This window comes from Neophocaena asiaeorientalis, unplaced genomic scaffold, assembly GCF_003031525.2.
Source record: "Neophocaena asiaeorientalis asiaeorientalis breed wild unplaced genomic scaffold, Neophocaena_asiaeorientalis_V1.1 scaffold123, whole genome shotgun sequence".
In the NCBI taxonomy this organism is placed as follows: domain Eukaryota; kingdom Metazoa; phylum Chordata; class Mammalia; order Artiodactyla; family Phocoenidae; genus Neophocaena; species Neophocaena asiaeorientalis.
In genome coordinates, this window is record NW_020173666.1 from 12,113,080 (window position 1) to 12,139,780 (window position 26,701).

Sequence of the window (26,701 nt, forward strand, 5' to 3'; positions counted from 1 at the left end):
TAGCCCCCGCTCGCTGCAACTAGAGAAAGCCCACGCGCAGCAAAGAAGACCCAACGCAGCCAAAAATAAATAAATATATATATATATATATATTTTTAAGTGAAATACAGAGAATTCCTGTATTACTGCACTGTAATTCCATGCAGTGGTTAGGACTCCTCACTTTCACTGCCGAGGGCCCGCGTTCAACCCTGTTTGGGGAATTAAAATCCTGCTAGCTGCACGGTGCAGCCAAAAAAAAAAAAAGAAAACTGGAAAGAAAAAAAAAAGTGAAATACAATGTTGTGTATCCTAAAATGAAGGATTTTCCCCTAATCAGATTGACCTACACTAAATCCAGACACAAAGGCTGCACTCTGTCTGGATTCACAACTTAGAAACACACAGTTTTATGAAGTCTTTTTCTGAGCTTCCCACCCTAAAGCAAAAGCAAGTAAGACAGAAAGGCCAGACACTGGCCAGTACCAGAAGAATAGAGAGAAAGCTCTCAAGAATCATCACCTCTCCTGGGGAATCTATCTGAGCAGCCAAAAAGAACAAATCTATTCAGTATTTTTATCATGCTTTCCATGAAAGACAAAACTCTTTACCAGAAATTGTGATTAATTTTCACTATATTCCTGAATATAACTGTGATATAAACAAAGAAATTGCACTATAGAAAACAATGTACATTTATCTTTTGCCTGGAATGAGTCAAAAGAAAAAATCATCTAAATATGTTTTGTCTTACCTTACAATGTCATGGAGAAATGTACGTATTTGGATAAAATGCCAAATATATTCCCTTTATCATTTTAGCATCTAAGGGTTGATTTTATATTTGTACTAATGAAAAAGAATATTATTAACAAAAACACTAGAACAGTATTAGACATAACATATATATCCTCCGCCCCCCCAAAAAAAGGAAAGAAAAGAGAATGAAAAATAACGATTTGGGGGAAGATAGTCACTCCAGTCATTAAGCATGTGCCTCTGAAACAGCATGAGATGAGAGTGTCAATCTATTGGTTTTCTCAGTCAATCTCAATTTCCTTTCATAAGAGCTTTATGGTGACTTAAAGGATGTTCAAAAGTAATTCTGACTATAGTTGATTTTTACCTTCTTCACCCTCTTTATAACCTAACACAAGATGTGATTTTAGGTGTGTGAAAGCTAATTAGTGAGTGCCTGCTCTGTACATGCCAAGTGCTTCCCTCAGAGAAACAGTGCCAGATGGGCAGAATCCCCATCGTACACCTCGATCCAAGAGAAGACACTCCTCAGGAGTTAGAGTAACCAGATCAAGACAACATTGAAGTGGTAGAACCAGTGATTAGCCAGGGATGAATCCACATGTTTATAGATTCCAAAATCTGTACCCTTTCAGTGCCCCATGCTACCTGTAAATCACTTCCACTGAGATTTCAAACAGTAGTATCATAAAGCCAGTTAATATTTCACAGTTGACACTTACCCTAAAATAAGTGATCCAGTAAACTTTATTATATTTCCTTCAAAAAGAAAGGGGAAAAAAAGTCAATGTGATGAATATCAATTGGAAAAATTGATATCTTTCCATTAATATAATCATTTACTATCAACACATGGCTTCCTATTCCCAGATACAAAAAATGAACCAATAAGCACTGAGTCCAAAATATAATCGGTATTTCATACTAATTCTCCCCTTCCTCCACCCCTTCTTATTCTGCCATCCTCCACACTAAATCAGTAAGAAACCCTCGTTTTGCTGCACTACTGATACTGCCAGGCCTAAAGTGCTTTCACTGAATGCAATGTCCAGGGAGCTAACTGTCCTGACTTTTTTTTAGTTCACAACCAGTTAAATAAAGGAATGGGAAGAATTCTCCATATCACTACCTAAGACTATATTAAGGGATTATGTTTGTGAAGTGGGACACAAAATGATTCTTCCCAAAGAAATTATGTTATAATTGGTGGTTAAGTGCCATATACAGGTAGTCCCATTTAAAATATAGGTTAGGGACTTCCCTGGTGGTCCAGTGGTTAAGACTTCTCCTTCCAATGCAGGGGGTGCGGGTTTGATCCCTATTCAGGGAGCTAAGATCCCACATCCCTCACAGCCAAAAAACCAAAACATAAAACAGAAGCAATATTGTAACAAATTCAATAAAGACTTTAAAAATGGTCCACATCAAAAAAATCTTTAAAAAATATATAGGTTACTTTCTACAAGTTTATTTATAAATTTTTTGTTTGGAACTTGGAAAAAAATTTTTTAATATTAAAAAAAAAAGTCCTAGTGGCAGACACAGCTAGCTGCCTATTCAATACACATAAGCCCCTTAATTCTTACTAACACAACCTGATTACTACCTAAAGATATTCAAATTTCTTTACTACCTAAAGATATTCGAAGATACCTGATTACTACCTAAAGAATTCTCTGCAGGTAGGGCTGGCTGTGCAACACAGCTGTAGCCAATACATATATACACATATAGAGAGAGAGATGTAATACATCTATATAAACATATGGATGGAAGTCTATAGGGAGAGATCCCTCCCCAAATAAAAAGACAAAGCCTCGTAACATGGCTTTTGGTCTTTCTGCCTTCTTGATGTCCTAGGATTCAGCAACGACTTGTGACCATGAGGACAATAAGATAATAGAGCAGGAAGACGAGAGAATTGCTAAACTGTGATTCCTGCCCTAAATTGTCTCCATCTTGACTTCCTGTTATGTAAGAAAAATGAAAACCTTACTAATTTAAGCCATTATAGTCTAGTTTCTGTTATATGTACTGAACACAATGTTAACTAATATTACCCATGATGGTTAGGGACTGCAGGCAGCTCACGAATATCTATGTAACCTATAATTTGTTGGATGTATAGAGGTAGGTAGCCCTTTGTTCAGACCTTCAACTTATGCTGCCAAGAACACACTTCTCCTCCATACTGAGGGATAAGGAACTTTCCTCCATCAACCTCCCTATGCATCAGCCAAGGGAGATGGAAATTCCTCCCAAACTCTAGGACCCAGTGGTTCCAGAACAGGAAAGAGGGCAGTTCCAGAAACTCTGCAGGGATGAGATCGAAAGTTGTGACACACAGAGCTTCTTGACTGTGCAACCCCTCTGGGACCTTTTTCATTCCAAGATGGCTTCCTGGACTTCCCAGGGAACAGCCAGTTTATTTCCTCCTATACTGCTGCCATCTGTGTCTTCTTACTAGGATGTTTCCTTTTCATGAAGCCCTGGAAACAGAATACCGACTCACAGCCTTTTCTCCTGCCCCAAAGTGTATTTACTACTCTTGAGTGTGTTTTGCTAGAAACGATGAGAGAAGAAAAGCTCCCTTCTCTGTCCCACTCCTCTTTTTATTTTTAAAATACAAAATTACAGAATTTTCTAGATGAAAAAGATCTATCCTAAAAACTGATCTTTCTTACCGATCAAAAGGAAGCTCCATGAGGACAGAGACTTCATCTTATTCAATACTGTATCCTCTGGGCCTAGTAATAGTACCTGGCACATAGCAGAATGAATGAAAGATGGCCTAGGCCAATATTCTCATTTTACAAATAAAGATTAGTAATAAGTAATGTAAATAAAGATTTACAAATAAAGACAGTAGATTAGTGCTAGATCCTAAGTTCCTGTAGGGCAAGCAAAACATCTTCCTGGTTCACCACTGAATTCCCAGAACCTAATACATGTGCCTGGCACCATGTTTTACAGAAGCTTAATAAATGGCTGCTGAAAAAGAATGCAGTGACACTTGAGTTTAAAAGGATGAGTATGAATCTTACAGGAAACATAGGGGAGGGAAAGATTCCCAAGTAAAAGGAGTATGCATGGCTCTGGGCGTACAAATTTGGGGTGAACCTTTAGTACAGAAAAGACATAAACAACTTTGAGATTTATCATGGATTAAATAAGTTTTTGTGGACAACCCTGGAAAGTTAACCACAATTCTATCACTGTTTCTACAAGAAGATATTGTTGTTTAAGCTGTACTCACTGACATCTCTCCAATATGTGTTGCTTTTTGGCGGAGGAGTTGAGGTTCCCATTCTTCTGCAACAGATGACGCAATAAGCAGCCAGGGACATTCTGTGTGCTTAGAACAATTATAACACGTTTAATTTAGCATGTAATTAAAAACATTTCTCTTAACTATAAGAACATGTCACAATCACAGTAGACTGCCCACAGAGTTAGATTTTTCAAGACCTGGAAAAAAAGTTTTCAATTAAAAAAAATTTCTCCCCTAAAAATTTAAAGCAGACTTATTAGAATAGTATTTTGCTAGTACCTCAATGATTACTCTTCAAACTGTGTCCAACTGTGAACAATGATTAGTAGGAAAAAGGAAAAGAGATTATTAATCAGAATATCAATATAGGAATCAAAAAATGTTAATGCCTTCTAAAAATATATATATGCATATAGATAGATATATTTATCTTTAGTGACTGAAGTCCCTACAGAAATGAAAAGCAGCTCTGAATGGAAGATATACTTAGGACCCAGAGAAGTGTTTAGCTTTTCTCCAAGGCCTTCAAGAGGGTACCCAACATTGTTTAAAATCTTTGAAATGTAATCGTTACTTGTTGACATCCTGTCAAAGAAGGAGATGTTGCCCAACTATTTAATCACTATCCTTTTGCTCAACTATTTCATCAACTGAGTAAAGATGACCTAAATATGATGCAATGGTTTCTAGAACGACTCAGTATTCTAGAATCATAGATTGTCTTTGGATGAGACGTTTCTTTCTTCTTTTTTCTTTTGCAATAAGAGAAAAGAAAGAAGATGCCTTGAGGAACTCATGTGAGAAATGGTCTTTGGTTTAATACATTAAAAACTTCTGGCAGCTTTACAGGGATTAAGGGGAAAATTGCTTGGTGTACATGTGTAAGAAAATCTGTTAGCAATAACACAAAATAAAAAGCTTAAACATTTTTTCTTGTAATTCTAGTACCTCAATCGATGACTAAGCAAACTAGTTTAGGCAACAGATAAACTTGTAAAGGTCACTGTTTTAAAGGTCATTGTATCTTATTTTCTCACTGTTTAAAGGGTTGCTGCTACTTCTCTGTGAGACACAGGATAATGGTAAAAATGATACAAAGACAGCAACGAAGTAGGTGCTTATAAAACCAAGGCAGAATGCGATGTAAACTAAGAGTTTATGTATAGATTTTCATTTTAGTTACTACATGAAAACTTTTGACTAAAACAAAAATGCAGAGCAAAAATATACTGCTTCCTTCAATCCCAACATCTACTATGAAAGTGGTCAACTATAAAACATTATACGAATATTGTTTACTATTACTTCTCTGGCCTAAAAACCTTCACGGTATTAACTTAAACAAACCACCCGCCAGCAGGTTCCCTTCCCACCAAGTCCTGGATCTGAATGAGTATAGTGGAAATATACTTCCTCATCTTATTTCCCTCTAGATTTCCTCAAATGACATCACTGGCTCTTTCAGCTTTTTCCAGAATAAACTAACTCTAACTCTCTTTCAACTCTCTCAGCGTCTTCACTATTTCCAGTTCACTGCTCTCCAGTCTCAACAAACCATCCATCCTTGCTTTCCGGGGGTGAGCATCCATCCCATGGTTGTACTTCCTTCCCCACCCAGCCTCGACTCCAGGGTGCATCACTGCAACCTCTCTCTCTACCTGCTTCCTCAACATACCAGAGTCCTCCTCCTTCTACTATCCTGCAGCCCCAACCTGAAACATGTGTTTTCTCTGTTCTTACACTTGGACAGCCAAAATTGGGGGCAGGGGGACAAAAGGCAAACTGGGAGTGTGCTCTCAGAATGACTTTGCCTGTCCTTAATCAGTTTTCTTCTCATCCCCATGATGACTGCTCTAAATATCCACATACTCTGCCAAGCGTCCTACCCTACCTGCATCCTTTTCAAATGATCTTGTCTCTTATTTCACTCAGAAAATTACGACTCTGAACTCTCTCAACTTCTGCCCCCATACCTACAAGCAGGGATTGATCCAGGTATTGAAGGCATCAACATTTATTCAAATAGTGGGGAGAGGGGAGGTTCCTTTAAAAAAAAAAACCACAAAACCACAAATATCAAATTAGGTACTAAAATGAAAGTGATTCAGAATGAGAAAAGATATCACAATAAATTACTGGAGTCTTAGAAATTTTGATACCTTTCTTCTGGGATTTCATTAGCTAATTTGTCAGAAATGCTTACATAGAAATACTTCAGGATTACACTCTGGTCTTCCTCCCTCCCTAAGACATTACAACTCCTAGTAACTCCTAGCACTCACAGGGGCCCATGCAAGTAAGGCACCCTCAAGCCTAAGCTTCCTAATATCACAGGAAATCTACGCTGGCCGACTTGCATATCTTTATCTGCATCGCCTTTTCCAGATTCCAAATGGATTTTTATCTGCACTGTTCTTTCCTGTTTCTGAGGAAAAGGTCTCATCCCTTTTTCAAAGAGAAATGTACCATCTATGTTCTAGATATCATTTTTTCCCTTCCATGTGGGCCTTGATTCATTATCTGTCTTTCTCGTCTTAATTTTCACACACTCCCTCTCTATCAGCTCTTTCTACTCCTCCCCCCTAAATACTGGATGTCCAATATGCTCCCATCAAAACACAAAAACAAACAACTGGAAAAAAAAAAGTAAAACCTCAGTCTACCCAAGTGCCCTCCAGCTATTGCCACTTCTCTCACCTCCCTTTCCTAAGATTCTTTCCCCAGTGTGTCTTCCTCCAGCGCTGAAACAGCCCTCCCCAAGGTCACCAGTCAGTGACATCTTTGCTGCTAAATCCACTTTTCAGTCACCATCTTACTGTCTTTGTCTAAAGCATTTGACTACTCCCTCCTTGTCTCCTCTAGCTACTATGACACTTGGTTTTCTAGTTTGATTCCCCTATTACTGACTGCTCCATCCCATTACTCATTCAACAAAGAGTTACTCAGTTATTGAGCACCTACCACCTGTCAGGGATGGACACCTGAGATGTGAATAAAGCAGCACAACTCCCTGCTCTTACTGAGCTTACAGGTGTCTCTGCTGCCTCTACCCAGCCCTTAAATATTAGTGTTTCAGTGGGTTCCGCCTGTGCTCTTCTTTTTTCCTCATGTTATATTCTAGTGCTAAATAATTTCAGTGTTTTCATCACAAAGCTTTACCTGTAAGCTTTTGATTCCCAAGTCTCTACAACTAACTCAAGTCTCTCTGCTAAGCACATATATTCAACTGCCTAATGCATATTTGCACCTTGAAGCACCACAAACACCTAAAACCCAGGTTTGTCTAAAGTCAAATCATCATACTCTACATATCAAATATCCCAAGACCATTTATTACTAAACCATAGTTTCCCTATTGATTAGAAATGACTTTTCCCTGCACCAAGGTCTAATCTACCTAGGGTCCATTTCTGGAGAATTCTGTTCCACTAACACATTTGTCTAACCCTGCATCAATAATATAACACCTTTCTTAATTATTATACCTTTAAAATAAGCCTTGATAGGTTCTAGAGTGAGTACCCCTGCCCCCATTCTTGGCAGGATTATCTTGGCTCTTGGGAATTATTTTTTTTGGCAATCTCCTACATTTTTTTTTTTTTTTTTTTGTGGTACGCGGGCCTCTCACTGTTGTGGCCTCTCCCGTTGCGGAGCACAGGCTCCGGATGCGCAGGCTCAGCGGCCATGGCTCACGGGCCCAGACGCTCCGCGGCATGTGGGATCTTCCCAGACCGGGGCACGAACCCGTGTCCCCTGCATCGGCAGGCGGACTCTCAACCACTGCGCCACCAGGGAAGCCCCTCTCCTACATTTTTAATTTTTAAATTTTATTTTACTTTTTTTTTAATACAGCAGGTTCTCATTAGTTATCCACTTTATACATATTAGTGTTTATATGTCAATCCCAATCTCCCAATTCATCACACCAACACCAACACCCCACCGCCACTTTGCCCCTTGGTGTCCATACGTTTGTTCTCTACGTCTGTGTCTCAATTTCTGCCCTGCAAACTGGTTCATCTGTACCATTTTTCTAGGTTCCACATATATGCATTAATATACAACAGTTGTTTTTCTCTTTCTGACTTACTTCACTCTGTATGACAGTCTCTAGATTCATCCACGTCTCTACAAATGACCCAATTTTGTGCCTTTTGATGGTTGAGTACTATTCTATTGTATATATGTACCACATCTTCTTTAACCATTCGTGTGCCGATAGGCATTTAGGTTGCTTCAATGACCTGGTTATTGTAAATAGCGCTGCAATGAATATCTGGGTGCATGTGTCTTTTTGAATTGTGGTTTTCTCTGGGTATATGCCCAGTAGTGGGATTGCTGGGTCACATGGTAATTCTATTTTTAGTTTTTGAAGGAACCTCCATACTGTTCTCCATAGTGGCTGTATCCATTTACATTCCCACCAACAGTGCAAGAGGGTTCCCCTTTCTTCACACCCTCTCCAGCAGTTATTATGTGTAGATTTTCTGATAATGCCCATTCTAACTGGTGTGAGGTGATACCTCATTGTAGTTTTGATTTGCATTTCTCTAATAATTAGTGATGTTGAGCAGCTTTTCATGTGCTTCTTGGCCATCAGTATGTCTTCTTTGGAGAAATGTCTATTTAAGTCTTCTGTCCATTTTTTGATTGGGTTGTTTGCTTTTTTTAATATTGAGCTGCATGAGCTGTTTATATATTTTAGAGATTAATCCTTTGTCTGTTGACTGGTTTGCAAATATTTTCTCCCATTCTGAGGGTTGTCTTTTCCTCTTGTTTGTAGTTTCCTTTGCTTTGCAAAAGCTTTTAAGTTTCATTAGGTCCCATTTGTTTATTTTTGTTTTTATTTCCATTACTCTAGGAGGTGGATCAAAAAAGATCCTGCTGTGATTTATGTCAAAGAGTGTTCTTCCTATGTTTTCCTCTAAGAATTTTATAGTGTCCGGTCTTACATTTAGGTCTCTAATCCATTTTGAGTGTATTTTTGTGTATGGTGTTAGGGAGTGTTCTGATTTCATTCTTTTACATGTAGCTGTCCAGTTTTCCCAGCACCACTTATTGAACAGACTGTCTTTTCTCCATCCTATATCCTTGCCTCCTTTGTCATAAATTAGTTGACCATAGGTGTGTGGGTTTATCTCTGGGCTTTCTATCCTGTTCCATTGATCTATATTTCTGTTTCTGTGCCAGTACCATATTGTCTTGATTGCTGTAGCTTTGTAGTATAGTATGAAGTCAGGGAGTCTGATTCCTCCAGCTCTGTTTTTTTCCCTCAAGACCGCTTTGGCTATTCAGGGTCTTTTGTGTCGCCATACAAATTTTAAGATTTTTTGTTCTAGCTCTGTAAAAATGCCATTGGTAATTTGATAGGGATTGCATTGAATCTGTAGATTGCTTTGGGTAGTATAGTCATTTTCACAGTATTGATTATTCCAATCCAAGTACATGGTATATCTCTCCATCTGTTTGTATCATCTTTAATTTCTTTCAGCAGTGTCTTATAGTTTTCTGCATATAGGTCTTTTATCTCTCTAGGTAGGTTTATCCCTAGGTATTTTATTCTTTTTCTTGCAATGATAAAAAGAAGTGTTTCCTTAATTTCTCATTCAGATTTTCCATCATTAGTGTATAGGACTGCAAGAGATCTGTGCATTAATTTTTTATCCTGCAACTTTACCAAATTCACTGATTAGCTCTAGTAGTTTTCTGGTGGCATCTTTAGGATTCTCTATGTATAGTATCATGTCATGTGCAAACAGTGACAGTTTTACTTCTTCTTTTCCAATTTGTATTCCTTTTATTTCTTTTTCTTCTCTGACTGCTGTGGCTAGAACTTCCAAAACTATGTTGAATAACAGTTGTGAGAGTGGACATCCTTGTCTTGTTCCTGATCTGAGAGGAAATGCTTTCAGTTTTTCACCATTGAGAATGATGTTTGCTGTGGGTTTGTTTTTTAATTCTTCTAGGTCTCTGTTAAACATTTCTTGCATCTTCTCTATCTTTGCCTCCATTCTTTTTGCGGGGTCCTGGATCATCTTCACTATCATTTTTCTGAATTCTTTTTCTGGAAGGTTGCCTATCTCCACTTCATTTAGTTGTTTTTCTGGGATTTCATCTTGTTCCTTCATCTGGTACATAGCTCTCTGCCTTTTCATCTTATCTATCTTTCTGTGAATGTGGTGTTTGTTCCACAGGCTGCAGGATTGTAGTTCTCCTTGTTTCTGCTGTTTGCCCTCGCTATTGGGTTTTTTATTGGAACTGAATTGAATTTACAGATTAGTTTGGAGAGAACTGGTATCATGTGGGGTGCCTCCATTCATGAAAGGTGTATCTTCAATTCTTCTTTTAGATCTTTTGTAATTTTCTCCACAAAGGCCATGCATGGTTTTTCTTTGTTTCTTCCTTTCATGGAAAATTTCAAATGTATACAAATAGAGACAGAATAATAAACTCAACCCCATCGCTCAGCTTCAAAAATTGTCAACACATGGTCAATCTTGTTTCATCTATACCTGCTCTATCCAATAGAACTTCTGCATGATAGACATTTCCTATTTATACACTACTAGTGTGAAAATATGCTAATGTGACTGAGGAACTGAAATTTCAGTCTTTTAAGTTTTAATTAATTTTAATTTAAATACCCACATGGTTAGTGGCTATGGTACTGAACAGTGAAATCTATACTGCAACCCACATTCACTTTCCACCACCATAACACTCAATTATTTTGAAGCAAATCCATAATGTCATGTAATATATAACCTGTAAATACTGTAGAATGTTACTGATGGTTAAAAAAAAATTAACCATCATTATGTCCCCCTTGAAAAAAATTCCTTAGTATCATCAAATATCCAACAAATGTTTCAATTATTTCATAAACTTCTGTTATGCACTATTGGCCTGCTAGAATTAGGATCTAAACAAGGTCCACATATTGCATTTGGTTGCTAATGTGCCTCTTTTTTTTTTTTTTTTTTGCGGTACGCGGGCCTCTCACTGTTGTGGCCTCTCCCGTTGCGGAGCACAGGCTCCAGACGCGCAGGCTCAGCGGCCATGGCTCACGGGCCCAGCCGCTCTGCGGCATGTGGGATCCTCCCGGATTGGGGCACGAACCCGTGTCCCCTGCATTGGCAGGCGGACTCTCAACCACTGTGCCACCAGTGAAGCCCAATGTTCCTCTTTTTAGAGTCACTTATTTTTACTTTTATTTTTATTTATTTATTTGTTTGTTTGTTTATGGCTGCATTGGGTCTTCGTTGCTGTGCACAGGCTTTCTCTAGTTGTGGCGAGCTGGTGCTACTCTTCCTTGTGGTGCACAGGCTTCTCATTGTGGTGGCTTCTCTCGTTGTGGAGTATGGGCTCTAGGTGCGTGGGCTCAGTAGTTGTGGCTCGTGGCTCTAGAACACAGGCTCAGTAGCTGTGGTACACGGGTTTAGTTGCTCTGCAGCATGTGGGATCTTGCTGGACCAGGGTTCAAACCCATGTCCCTTGCATTAGCAGGCAGATTCTTAACCACTGCACTACCAGGGAAGTCCCAGAGTCACTTATTTTTTAAATTACTAGTTTAGATTTTCTTTTTTCTTGAATTAGTCTTGATAATATCTATTTTTCAAGAAAATGGGCATTTAAGTTTTCAAAATCATTAGCATAAAGCTGTTCATGCTATTCCTATGATCTTTTTATCCCCAAATTGCCTACCTTTTTTGTTCCTAGCATTATTTGTGCCTCTTCTTTTTTACTCTTGAGCAGTCTTCTAAAAGCTTATTAATAGAAAAAAATCATTTATTAATTTTTATCATCTACTGCTTTTGCTGAGCATCTCTATTTTACTTTGTTTTTTTTTTTTTTCTATTTCTGCTCTTCACTATTTTCTTCTTTCTTTGGATTCACTCTGTTCTTTTTGCAACTTCTTCAGTAATACTTAACATATTATGAGCATTTCCTGCTGTTTCATAAATGCACGTAAGACCATAAATTCCCCTCTAAGTTTTGCTTTACTTCAATTTCACAAGTCCTGATACTTCCACTGTGATTTTCTCTAATCCACGGATTAGTTTGTTTTTAGTCTCTAAACATACAAAATTTCTAAAGATTATCTTTTTTATTGTGCTATATGACAGATTCTTTGGAATTATGGAGACTTGCTTTGTTACCTAGTTGCAATCAATATTTATAAATGTATCATATAAACTTACTCTTCGTTATGGGCAAAATTTAGTAAATCCATTATATCAAGCTTGTTAACTATGTTGTATAAAAAGGGATTCAACCCTACCCATTTGGAACCCAGAATGCGGCTGGTTAATAACCAAGTAAAGGTTTTGATTCCTGAAAGCTTAATGGAAGAACTGTTTAGCTCTTTCCATCAGAACACCCACTATGGGAGGGACGCCACCCTATAATGGATACAAGATTTTATTCAAGGACCTATTATGTCCAGGACTGTTCAAAGGGTTATACAGAAGTACTTGACTTGTGTTAAAAATAACACCAGAAATAGGCCTCCTCCCCCTCATATGGAATTCAGGAGCTGGGGGGTGGTGAGGGGGGAAGCCCAGGGAAAGACTGGCAGGTAGATTTCATGGTTATGCCCAAGACTAAAGGAAACTTTCATTATCTACTGGTAATGGTAGACACTTTTACAGGCCGAGTGAAAGCACTCCTGTGTCAGACAGAAAGGGCTTCTGAGGGAATGAAGTCCTTACTTAAAGAAATAATTCCCAGGTTTGGACTCTCCAGCTCAATTCAGAGTGACAACAGATGAGCTTTTGTTGACAGTAATACACAAGGGGTTTCAGAGCAACCTGGAATAAAATGGAATTTACATGCATCCTGGAGATCCCAGTCAACTGGGAAAATGGAGAAGAGGAATTATACTTTGAAAGGACTGTAGACAAAATCTGTCAAAAAACTGATTTAACATGGGACAAAATATTGTCACTTGCACTGTTTAGAATCAGGGTGGCCCCTAGAAGCAGACTCCAATTGAGTCCTTATGAGATACTGTACAAGAGACCATTCCTCTATTCTGAGTTGCTAGGCAGACAAATTTCTGATCAGAAGTAAAAGAATTAGATACTATGAGGTATGTACAAACACTGGAATTAGTTTTGAATGCTATTCATAGATTTGCCAATAACAGGATGAAGTACCCTACAGATTTCCCCCATCATCAGATAAAACCTGGGGAACAGGGAGCTTTGAAAAACCTGGAAAGAAGTACTCCCAGAAAACCAACCACAACCCCAGTGGGTGGGGCCTTATCAGGTTTTGCTAGTAACTAACTCTTCTGTCAAACTTGAAGATGTTAAGCTTTGGATACACTCCCAAGTGAAGGGGCGATCCCTCTTGCCCATCACCACAATAAAGGAGAAAACTGCTGCTGAAAGCCATTAACAGGTCTTGAAGTCCTCTTTAGAAGAAACAGGAAGAAACAAAGGGGATGGCTCCTTACATTAAGGTAAGGACTGTAATTTTTCTGTTGCTGGAGGAAAGTCATATTATCTGTGTACCAAAACCCTGCCTTTGTTTGATCCTGGAGGCTAGTTCCGACTCCTTCTCAAGATAAAGTTACTTTACTCCTTCATTCTAATTACACTACTCTGGAACTGAAGTACCCACTTCTTTCACACTCCCATTTAGACCTAGAGAATAATGGCACAAAGGCCAAGTACCTCCTCTGGGAACAGGCCTATGTAAACCCCCAGCAAAGCTTGTTGAGCATGCTGATCCAACGGGAAGCCAAAGTGGCACGTAAGCAATGGTCCACTATACTGGGGAGCAGAAAGCCAGAAAGCCAAGCTTTGGAAAACCTACGGCCCACCCTGGGCGATGGGATATTTTGAGCAGTAACTGTAAGTTACAACACTGTGCCTTGACGGCCTCAGCTCCCTGGATTAATAAAAAGGGGCTATATCAGGTAGTACAACTGGTAGGCAAAGGGGACAGGAACATTTTCCAGAGACAGCACATACTGCCTATGGGAAGCCACTGGGCCCTGGTGAATAATGAAGCTGTGCCCCACATTGGGACGCAAGTCTCCATGTTGAGCTGCACTTTGAAAAGCAACATTTGGTTCTGCCCTCAAACCCAGTGGGACTCAGAGACCACTCTGACTTGGCCTACAAGAAAGACCCCCATACAAGATAACATACGGTGGGCTTCCCTGGTGGCGCAGTGGTTGAGAGTCTGCCTGCCAATGCAGGGGACACAGGTTCGTGCCCCGGTCCGGGAGGATCCCACATGCCGCAGAGCGGCTGGGCCCGTGAGCCACGGCCGCTGAGCCTGCGCGTCCAGAGCCTGTGCTCCGCAACGGGAGAGGCCACAACAGTGAGAGGCCCGCGTACCGCAAAAAAAAAAAAAAGTTAACATATGGTATATGGGAAAAGGAACGTTCCGCTGAGAAAGAGTCAGTAATGAGACAGGCGTTCTATCTGATGGGTATTGTAACAATAACACCTTTAGTATGAATGACACAGGAATTTGGTGCAATTATGGTACAGTCAGGAAACTGTAATGTAAAAAAATAAATGTATGGTAACACTGATGTAGGTGACTATATGTACAGGAACTGGAACTAACTCCCCCACCCCCCACTCTACTGTGTAAGTTGAGGACAGCTGGATTGGAGGAAATATCTGAACTAGTCCAGCAGGTCTTGCAAGAGAGTGCTAAAGAATTCCACTGAGTACAGATAATGGTAGACAAGGGAGAAAAGAGAATAGTGCAACGAACAAGAGACTATGCAAACACTGTTCAGGAATCATCGGTTGGTTTTCTTCTTTTCCAGTCCGTGGGAAATTTTTATTACATTAAAGAGAAGGCTGTTCTCTTTCTGACAGTTATTCTCTCATTTTTCTTACAGAAATGTTATTGTAAGAGAAGGATATGGCAAGCTAAGAAAAAGAAGTTTTAATGTTAAGCCCTGGGGCATCACCTGGTCACCTCACCTCCTACCAAACAGATAATTGTGTACAAGCTGATCACATTCCCCAGGGCCCCCTCCCTCACCTTGCCTTTAAAACCCCTTCCCCGGACTTCCCTGGTGGCGCAGTGGTTAGGAATCTGCCTGCCAAGGCAGGGGACACGGGTTCGAGCCCTGTGCTTAATCATAGGCACATCTCTTGAAATGAAGAGATCAGCAACTTGAAACAATCACACATTATATATAGATTGTTATACATAAACCACATGATAACAACAAACCAAAAATCTATGACACACACACACAAAAAGAGAAAGGAATCCAAGCAAAACACTAGACAGTCATCAAATAACAAGAAGAGAATAAGAAAGGAACAAAAAACAACTACAAAAAACAAGCTAAAAACAATTACCAAAACGGCAATAAAGACATACATATCAATAATTACTTAAAATGTAAGTGAACTAAGTGGTCCCATCAAAAGACACAGAGTGGATGAGTGGATTCAAAAACAAGACCTGTATATATGTTGCCTACAACAGACTCATGGCAGATCTAAAGACATGCAAAGACTGAAAGTGAGGGGATAGAAAAAGGTATTCCATGCAAATGGAAAGAAAAGAAAGCCAGGGTAATGATATTTAAATGAGACAAAATAGACTTTAAAACAAAGACTGTTACAGGAGACAAAGAAGGACATTACATAATGAATAAGGGAATCAATCCAAGAACATTTAACAATTATAAATATATATGCACCCAACATAGGAGCATTTACATACATAAAGCAAATATTAACAGACGTAAAGGGAGAAATCAACGGTAATAATAGTAGGGGACTTCAACACCCCACTTCCATCAATAGAGAGATCATCCAGACAGAAAATCAATAAGGAAATACTGGCCTGAAATGACACATTACACCAGATGGACTATATATACATATATAAAACATTCCATCCAAAAGCAGAAGAATGCACATTCTTTCCAAGTATACATGGAACATTGACAAGGATAGATCGCACGCCAGGCCAGAAAACAAGCTTCAGTGAATTTTTAAAAAGATCAAGCACCTTTTCTGACCACAACTCTATGAGACTAGAAATCAACTACAAGGGACTTCCCTGGTGGTGCAGTGGTTAAGAATATGCCTGCCAATGCAGGGAACGCGGGTTCAAGCCCTGATCCAGGAAGATCCCACATGCCACAGAGCAACTAAGCCCGTGTGCCACAACTACTGAGCCTGCGCTCTACAGCCCACACAAGCTACAACTACTGAAGCCCGCACGCCTAGAGCCCATGCTCCACAACAAGAAAAGCCACTGGAATCAGACACCCGTGCACCTCCATGAAGAGCAGCCCCTGCTCGCCACAATTAGAAAAAGCCCATGCATCTCAATGAAAGTAGCCCCCGCTCTCCTCAACTAGAAAAATCCCGCATGCAGCAACAAAGACCCAACACAGCCAAAAATAAATAACTAAATAAATTTATTAAAAGAAAAATAATCAACTACAAGAAAAAAACTGCATAAAACCTCCACAAATGTGTGGAGGCTAAACAATATGCTACTAAACAACCAATGGATCGCTGAAGGAATCAAAGAGGAAATCAGAAAAATACCTGGAGGCTAATGAAAACAAAAACACAATGATCCAAAATCCATGAGAGGCAGCAAAAGCAATTCTAAGAGGGAAGTTTATAGCAATACAAGATTACCACAGGAAACAAGAAAGAAAACAAATAAACAACCTAACCTTACACCTAAAGGAACTAGAAAAAGAAGAACAAACAAAACCCGAAATTAGTAGAAGGAAAGAAATCATAAAGATCAGCCCATATTTAAATGAAATACAGACTAAGAAAACAATACAAAAGATCAATGAAACGAAGAGCTGGTTCTTAGAAAAGCTAAACAAAATCAATAAACCTTTAGCTAGACTCGTCAAGAAAAATAGAGGGTCCAAATCAATAAAATTAGAAATCAGACGCTACAACTGACACTGCAGAAATACAAAGGATCATAAGAGACTACTATGCACAACTATATGTCAATAAAATGGACAACCTAGAAGAAACAGACAAATTCCTAGTAATGTACAATCTCCCAAGATTGAACCAGGAAGAAATAGAAAATATGGACAGACCAATTACCAGTAATGAAATTGAATCAGTAATTTTAAAAAAACCTCTCAATGAACAAAAGTCCACAACCAGATAGTTTCACAGGTGAATTCTACCAAACATTTAGAGAAGAGTTAACACCTACCCTTTCAAACTATTGCAAAAAACTGCAGAGGAAGGAATGTTTCCCAACTCATGCTACAAGGCCAGCATCACCCTGATACCAAAACCAAACAAAGATATCACAAAACAATAATGTTACAGACCAATATTATGAACACAGATGCAAAAATTCTCAACAAAATATTAGGAAACCGAATCCAACAGTACATTGAAAAGATCATATACCATGATCAAGTGGCATTTATCCCAGGGAGGCAAGGATTTTTCAATACCCACAAATCAATGTGATACATCACATTAACAAACTGAAGAATAAAAACGATATGATCACCTCAATAGATGCAGAAAAAGCTTCTGACAAAATGCAACATCTATTTATGATTAAAAAAAAAAAACTCTCCAGAAAGTGGGTATAGAGGGAACATACCTCAACATTTCCTCTAAGATCAGGAACAAGACAAGGATGCCTGCTCTCTCCACTTTTATTCAACATAGTTTTGGAAGTCCTAGCCACAAAAAAGAGATAAGAAAAAGAAATAAAGGGAATCGAAATTAAAAGGGAAGAAGTAAAACTGTCACTGTTTACAGATAACATGATGCTTCAGACACAGAAATTACTAAGATGCCTACTAGAGCTCATTAATGAATTCAATAAAGCTACAGGATACAAAATTAATATACATAAATCTGTTGCATTTCTATCCACTAACAATGAACTGTCAGAAAGAGATATTAAGGAGACAATCCCATTTACAATAGCATCAAAAAGAATTTAAAACCTAGGAATAAACCTGAGGTAAAAGACCTGTACTCAGAAAACTATAAGACACTAATGAAAGAAACATAAGATGACACCAACAGATGGAAAGATATATCATATTCATGGATTGGAATAATTAATATTGTTAAAATGACCATACTACCCAAGGCAATCTACAAATTCAATCAAATCCCTATCAAAATACAAATGGCATTTTTCACAGAACTAGATCAAATAATTTAAAAATTGTATAGAAACAAAAAAGACCCCAAATAGCCAAAACAATCTTGAGAAAGAAAAACAGAGCTGGAGGAATCACATCCCTGACTTCAGACTACACTACAAAGCTACAGTAATCAAAGCAGTATGGTACTGGCACAAAAGAGACATAGATCAACGGAACAGAATACAGAACCCAGAAATAAACCCACATACTTACAGTCAAATAATCTATGGCAAAAGAGGCAAGAATATACAATGGGGAAAAGACAGTCTCTTCAATAATTGGCACTGAGAAAACTGGACAACTACATGTAAATGAATGAAATTAGAACATTTTCTAACATCATATACAAAAATAAACCCCAAATGGATTAAAGACCTAAATGTAAGACTTGAAACCATAAAACCCGTAGAAGAAAACACTGATGGAATACTCTTTGACATAAATTGGAGCAACATTTTTTTTGAATCTGTCCCCTAAGGCAAAGGAAACAAAAGCAAAAACAAACAATTGGGACCTGATTAAACATAAAAGCTTTTGCACAGCAAAGGAAAACATCAACAAAATGAAAAGACAACCTACCAAATGGAAGAAAATATTTGCAAATAATATGACCTATAAGGGGTTAATATCCAAAATACATAGACAGCTCATACAGCTCAACATTTTAAAACACCCAATTAAAGAATGCAGAAGACATGAATAGACATTTCTTCCATAGGAGATACACAGATGGCCAACAGGCACATAAAAAAATTCTCAACATCACTAATTATGAGAGAAATGTAAATAAAAACCACAATGAGATATCACTTCACACCTGTCAGAATGGCTATCATCAAAAACAACACAAATAATAAATGCTGGCAAGGAAGTGGAGAAAAGGGAATCCTCATACACTGTTGGTGAGAATGTAGATTGGTGCACCTACTGTCGAAACAGTTGGGAGGTTGCTCAAAAACTAAAACAGGGGCTTCCCTGGTGGCACAGTGGTTAAGACTCCATGCTCCCAATACAGGGGGGTCGGTTTCGATCCCTGGTCAGGGAACTAGATCCCACATGCATGCCACAACTAAGAAGCCCATCTGCCGCAACTAAGGAGCACACGGGCCGCACCTAAGGAGCTGGTAAGCAGCAACTAAGGAGACTGCCTGCTGCAACTAAGACCTGGTGCAATCAAATGAATAAATAAATAAATAAATATTTTTTGTAAAAACCTAAGAACAGAACTATCATATGATCCACCAATTACACTCCTGGGTATATATCCAAATAAAACTAAAATGCTAATTCAAAAAGATACATGCACCCCAATGTTCATAGCAGCATTGTTTACAATAGCCAAAATATAGAAGCAACCTAAGTGTCCATCAACAGATGAATGAATAAAGAAGACGTGGTATATATACAATGGAATAATATTCAGCCTTAAAAAAGGATGAAATTTTGGACTTCCCTGGTGGCCCAGTGGTTGGGAGTCCGCCTGCCGATGCAGGAGACGCGGGTTCATGCCCCGGTCTGGGAGGATCCCACATGCCGTGGAGCAGCTGGGCCTGTGGGCCATGGTCGCTGAGACTGCGTGTCTGGGGCCTGTGCTCCGCAACAGGAGAGGCTGCAACAGTGAGAGGCCCACGTACCACAAAAAAAAAAAAGGATGAAATTTTGCCATTTGCAACAACATGGATGGACCTGGAGGGTATTATGCTTAGTGAAATAAATCAGACACAGAAAGACAAATACTGCATGTTATCTCTTATATGTCAAATCTAAAAAACAAAACAAACTAGTGAATATAATAAAAAAGAGACTTACAGATATAGAAAATAAACTAGTGGTTACCAGTGGGGAGAGGGAATATGGAGAGGCAATATAGGGGTAGGGGATTAAGAGGTACAAACTACCACATATAAAATAAATAAGCTACAAGTATATACAGCGCAGCACAGGGATTATAGCCAATATTTTATAACTATAAGTGCAGTATCCTCTAAAAATTTTTGAATCACTGAGACTAGTTCAAGTTGGTGGAGTAGAAGGACGTGTGCTCACTCCCTCTTGTGAGAGAACCCATCACAACCAACTGCTGAATAATCATCAACAGGAAGACACTGGAACGCACCAAAAAAGATCCCCCACATCCACAGACAAAGGAGAAGCCGCAATGAGACGGTAGGAGGGGCACAACCACAATAAAATCAAATCCCATAACTGCCGGGTGGGGGACTCACCAACTGGAGAACACATACCACAGAAATCCACCCACTGGAGTGAAGGCTCTGGGCCACACATCAGGCTTCCCAACCTGGGGTCGGGCAACAGGAGGAGGAATTCCTAGAGAATCAGGCTTTGAAGGCTAGCAGGATTTGATTGCAGGATTTTGGCAGGACTGGGGGAAACAGACTCCACTCTTGGAGGGCACACACAAAGTAGTACGTGCATCGGGACCCAGGGGAAGGAGCAGTGACCCCATAGGAGACTGAATGAGACTTACCTGCTAGTGCTGGAGGGTCTCCTGCAGAGGCAGGGAGTGGCTGTGGCTCACTGTGGGGACAAGGAAACTGGCAGCAGAAGTTCTGGGAAGTACTCCTTGGCGTGAGCCCTCCCAGAGTCTGCCATTAGCCACATCAAAGAACCGGTAGGCTCCAGTACTGGGTCGCCTCAGGCCAAACAACCAACAGGGAGGGAACCCAGGCCGACCCATCAGCAGACAAGCAGATTAAAGTTTTACTGAGCTCTGCCCACCAGAGCAACACCCACCTCTAACCACCACCAGTCCCTCCCATCAGGAAACTTGCATAAGCCTGTTAGATAGCCTCATCCACCAGCCGGCAAACAGCAGAAGCAAGAAGAACAACAAATCTGCAGCCTCTGGAAGGAAAACCACATTGACGGAAAGATAGACAAAATGAAAAGGCAAAGGACTTTGTACCAAATGAAGGAACAAGATAAAACCCCAGAAAACCAACTAAATGAAGTGGAGATAGGCAACCTTCCAGAAAAACAATTCAGAATAATGATAGTGAAGATGATCCAGGACCTCGGATAAAGAATAGAGGCAAAGATCGAGAAGATGCAAGAAATGTTTAACAAAGACCTAGAAGAATTAAAGAACAAACACCTAGAAGAATTAAAGAACAAACAGAGATGAACAATACAATAATTAAAATGAAAAATACACTAGAAGGAATCAATAGCAGAATAACTAAGGTAGAAGAACGGATAAGCGACTGGGAAGACAGAAGGGTGGAATTCACTGACACGGAATAGAGTAAAGAAAAATGAATGAAAAGAAATGAAGACAACCTAAGAGACCTCTGGGACAACATTAAATGCAACAACATTCACATTACAGGGGTCCCAGAAGGAGAAGAGAAAGAGAAAGGACCCAAGAAAATATCTGAAGAGATTATAGTTGAAAACTTCCCTAACATGGGAAAGGAAATAGCCACCCAAGTCCAGGAAGCGCAGAGAGTCCCAGGCAGGATAAACCCAAGGAGAAACACACCGAGACACAGAGTAATCAAATTGACAAAAATTAAAGACAAAGCAAAATTATTGAAAGCAACAAGCAAAAAACGACAAATAACATACAAAGGAACACCCATAAGGTTAACAGCTGATTTCTCAGCAGAAACTCTATAAGCCAGAAGGGAGTGGCATGATATATTTAAAGTGATGACAGGGAAGAACCTACAACCAAGATCACACTACCTGGCAAGGATATCATTCAGATTCGATGGAGAAAAAAAAGCTTTACAGACAAGCAAAAGCTAAGAGAATTTAGCACCACCAAACCAGCTCTACAACAAATGCTAAAGGTACTTCTCTAAGTGGGAAACACAAGAGAAGAAAACAACCTACAAAAACAAACATAAAACAATTAAGAAAATGGTAATAGGAACAAACATATCGATAATTACCTTAAACATGAATGGATTAAATGCTCCAACCAAAAGACACAGGCTCAATGAATGGATACAAAAACAAGACCAATATATACGCAGTCTACAAGAGACCCACTTCAGACCCAGGGACACATACAGACTAAAAGTGAGGGGATGGAAAAAGATACTCCATGCAAATGGAAATCAAAAGAAAGCTGGAGTAGCAATACTCACATCAGATAAAATAGACCTTAAAATAAAGAATGTTACAAGAGACAAGAAAGGACACTACAAAATGATCAAGGGATCAATCCAAGAAAAAGATATAACAATTATAAATATATATGCACCCAACACAGGAGCACCTAAATACATAGGGCAGGCTTCCCTGGTGGCGCAGTGGTTGAGAGTCCGCTTGCCGATGCAGGGGACACGGGTTCGTGCCCCGGTCCAGGAAGATCCCACATGCTGCGGAGCGGCTGGGTCCGTGAGCCATGGCCGCTGAGCCTGCGCTCTGCAGCGGGAGAGGCCACAACAGTGAGAGGCCCGCGTACAGCAAAAAATAAATTAATTTAAAAATTTAAAAATAAATAAATAAATAAATACATAGGGCAACTGCTAACACCTATGAAAGAGGAAACTGACAGTAACCCAATAACAGTGGGGGACTTTAACACCTCACTTACACCGATGGATAGATCATCCAAACACAAGCTTTAAATGACACAATAGACCAGATAGATTTAATTGATATTTATAGGACATTTCATCCAAAAACAGCAGATTACACTTTCTTCTCAAATGCACATGGAACATTCTCCAGGATAAATCACATCTTGGGTCACAAATCAAGCCTCAGTAAATTTAAGAAGTTACAACAGACACTGCAGAAATACAAAGCATCCTAAGAGACGATGACAAGCAACTCTATTCCAATAAAATGGACAAAGTGGAAGAAATGGCCAAATTCTGAGAAAGGTATAATCTTCCAAGACTGAAGCAGGAAGAAATAAAATATGAACAGAACAATCACAAGTAATGAAATTGAAACTGTGATTAAAAATCTTCCAACAAACAAAAGCCCAGGACCAGATGGCTTCAGAGGTGAATTCTGTCAAACATTTAGAGAAGAGCTAACACCCATCGTTCTCAAACTCTTCCCAAAAATTGCAGAGGAAGGAATACTCCCAAACTCATTCTATGAGGCCACCATCACCCTGATACCAAAACCAGACAAAGATACTACAAAAAAAGAAAATTACAGACCAATATCACTGATGAATATGGATGCAAAACTCCTCAACAAAATACTAGCAAACAGAATCCAACAACGTATTAAAAGGATCACACACCATGATCAAGTGGGATTTATCCCAGGGATGCAAGGATTCTTCAATGTATGCAAATCAATCAATGTGATACACCACACTAACAAATTAAGGAATAAAAACCATATGATCATCTCAACAGATGCAGAAAAAGCTTTTGACAAAATTCAACACCGATTTATCATAAAAACACTCCAGAAAGTGGGCATAGAGGGAACCTACTCAACATAATAAAGGCCATATACAACAAACCCACAGCAAACATCATTCTCAATGGTGAAAAACAAACCATTTCCTCTAAGATCAGGAATGAGACAAGGACGTCCACTCTCACCACTATTATTCAACATAGTTTTAGAAGCCCTAGCCATGGCAACCAGAGAAGGAAAAGAAATAAAAGGAATACAAATTGGAAAAGAAGAAGTAAAACTCACTTTGTAGATGACATGATACTATACATAGAGAATCCTAAAGATGCCACCAGAAAACTACTAGAGCTAATCAATGAATCTGGTAAAGTTGCATGATACAAAATTAATGCCCAGAAATCTCTTGCATTCTTACACACTAATGATGAAACATCTGAACGAGAAATTAAGCAAACAGTCCCATTTACCATTGCAACAAAAAGAGTAAAATACCTAGGAATAAACCTGCCTAGGGAGAAAGAAGATCTGTACGCAGAGAACTATAAGACACTGATGAAAGAAATTAAAGAGGATACAAACAGATGGAGAAATATTCCATGTTCTTGGATTGGAAGAATCAATACTGTGAAAATGAATATACTACCCAAAGCAATCTACAGATTCAATGCAATCCCTATCAAATTACCAATGGCATTTTTAACAGAACTAGAACAAAAAATCTTAAAATTTGTATGGAGACACAAAAGACCCTGAATAGCCAAAGCAGTCTTGAGGAGCTGGAGGAATCAGACTCCTTGACTTCTGACTGTACTACAAAGCTACAGCAATCAAGACAACATGGTACTGGCCCAAAAACAGAAATATAGATCAATGGAACAGGATAGAAAGCCCAGAGATAAACCCACACACCTATGGTCAACTAATCTATGACAAAGGAGGCAAGGATATAGGATGGAGAAAAGACAGTCTGTTCAATAAGTGGTGCTGGGAAAACTGGACAGCTACATGTAAAAGAATGAAATTAGAGCACTCCCTAACACCATACACAAAAATACACTCAAAATGTATTAGAGACCTAAATGTAACACTTCTCCAAAGACATACAGATGGCCAAGAAGCACATGAAAAGCTGCTCAACATCACTAATTATCAGAGAAATGCAAATCAAAACTACAATGAGGTATCACCTCACACCAGTTAGAATGGGCATCATCAGAAAATCTACACACAATAAATGCTGCAGAGGGTGTAGAGAAAAGGGAACCCTCTTGCACTGTTGGTGGGAATGTAAATTGATACAGCCACTATGGAGAACAGTATGGAGCTTCCTTAAAAAACTAAAAATAGAATTACCATGTGACACAGCAATCCCACTACTGGGCATGTACCCAGAGAAAACCATAGTTCAAAATGACACATGCACCCCAATATTCACTGCAGCACTATTTACAATAGCCAGGTCATGGAAGCAACCTAAATGCCCATCAACAGACGAATGGGTAAAGAAGATGTGGTACATATATACAATGGAATAGTACTCAGCCATAAAAAGGAATGAAACTGGGTCATTTGTAGAGACGTGGATGGATCTAGAGACTGTCATACAGAGTGAAGTAAGTCAGAAAGAGAAAGACAAATATCGTATATTAATGCATATATGTGGAACCTGGAAAAATGGTATAGATGAACCAGTTTGCAGGGCAGAAATAAGAGACACAGATGTAGAGAACAAACATATGGACACCAAGGGGGGAAAGTGGTGGGGTCATGGTGGTGGTGTGATGAATTGGGTGATTGGGATGGACACATATAAACTAATATGTATAAAATGGATAACTAATAAGAGCCTCCTGTGTAAAAAAATAAAATAAAATTCAAAAAAATTTTTGAATCATTATGTTGTACACCTGAAACAAATATAATATTGTAAATCAACTGTACCTCAATAAAAATAAATAAATTAAATGTTTTATATTTCACTCTGTCCTAAAATATAGTTAGCTGGGTTTAGAATTCTAAATTAATAGTAGGTTTCCTTAAGCATGTTCGTGATACTTCTAGTGACATTTCATCTGATATTTATTGATGCTCATAAGAAATCTGTTGTAAGTCTACTTTTTGTTTCTTTGCAGGCAAACTATAAAGAGGTTTATAATAGTCTCTGTAGAACCACACTGCCTAGTTTCAAATCCAGTTCCGCCAACAACCTGTATTAGTTGTGTCTTTTATGATGCTCTGACATCTTGGGGCCTTGAGGACCCAGGAGGTGACTTCCCCTTCCAGGGTTACCTAATTCTTAGAAACTGTGAAGAATTTTGCTTCTAAGCACACCTTTCACGTGCAAACCAACCAATCCTTAGTCTCTACTCTGCAATGCCTCCTTTATTTATCATATACCATGCCAATATTCCCCTTACCCTGAATCAACCCAGGGCCAGGTGTCAGACAACTAGGGACCTCCCGTACAGCCCAGAGGCTGCCAAAATTATTCAATCTATCCAACCCTAAACTTGTTCAGCTTGCCTGTCCTGTCTTATCCATTCCTTCCCATGAAAATCACAGCAAAGGCTCTGGCCCATGGTTTCCCTCTAACTCCTTCTACACTGGGGAACCCTAATGTTTCCCCAGGTGGCTGTGCATGGCATGGCACATCCCTCCTCTTGGAAACAACACTAAACTCTTCTTTCAAGGCAGCTGTCTTTGTGTCACCTTACCATCCATGATTAAAAAGAAATCCTGAGTACACTTTAAAACACAACTAGACATATGATTATGGACTAACTAACCTCTCTGTGCCTCACTTTCCTCATCTACAAAACGGCAGTAGCAATAGGACTACTTTAAAGGGTTATTATAAATATTATATGAGTTGATACATGTAAAACACACAGAATAGTGCCTATTCCAAGTTAAGTGCTCAATAAATTTTATCATTATCATGATTATTTTATTTCATCCACCAGTTTTAAGATCTTTTATTTCTGATGTTCTTAAATGTCCCTATTTTATGGGTGTTTTACATATACTGCTCAGGATTTGGTGTGCTCCATTCTATTATTTCCTTCTGGTACTCCTATTAGATGTATGTTAGACTCTCTTACTCTATACTCCAAATATCAGTTTCTTCCATATTTTCTACCTTTTTCGGTCCCTGACATGCATTATGGATTGTT

The 26,701-nt window shown here is 39.0% G+C and overlaps 1 protein-coding gene across 2 annotated transcripts in view; it reads right to left on the reverse strand.

Annotated features, from left to right (window-relative positions):
* The window catches only part of SERAC1 (serine active site containing 1), a 77,616-nt gene that overhangs the window by 40,305 nt on the left and 10,610 nt on the right, over positions 1 to 26,701 (reverse strand). Inside the window, exons 2-4 of one of the 2 annotated variants that reach the window (XM_024747952.1) lie at positions 20,659 to 20,708; positions 3,995 to 4,093; positions 1,461 to 1,497 (exon numbers count right to left, since the gene is read on the reverse strand). In XM_024747952.1, the coding sequence (XP_024603720.1) occupies positions 1,461 to 1,497; positions 3,995 to 4,085 (128 nt within the window). In that variant the 5' untranslated portion in view covers positions 4,086 to 4,093; positions 20,659 to 20,708. The remainder of the gene's footprint in view (positions 1 to 1,460; positions 1,498 to 3,994; positions 4,094 to 20,658; positions 20,709 to 26,701) is intronic. The other variant, XM_024747951.1, reaches the window with a different exon arrangement.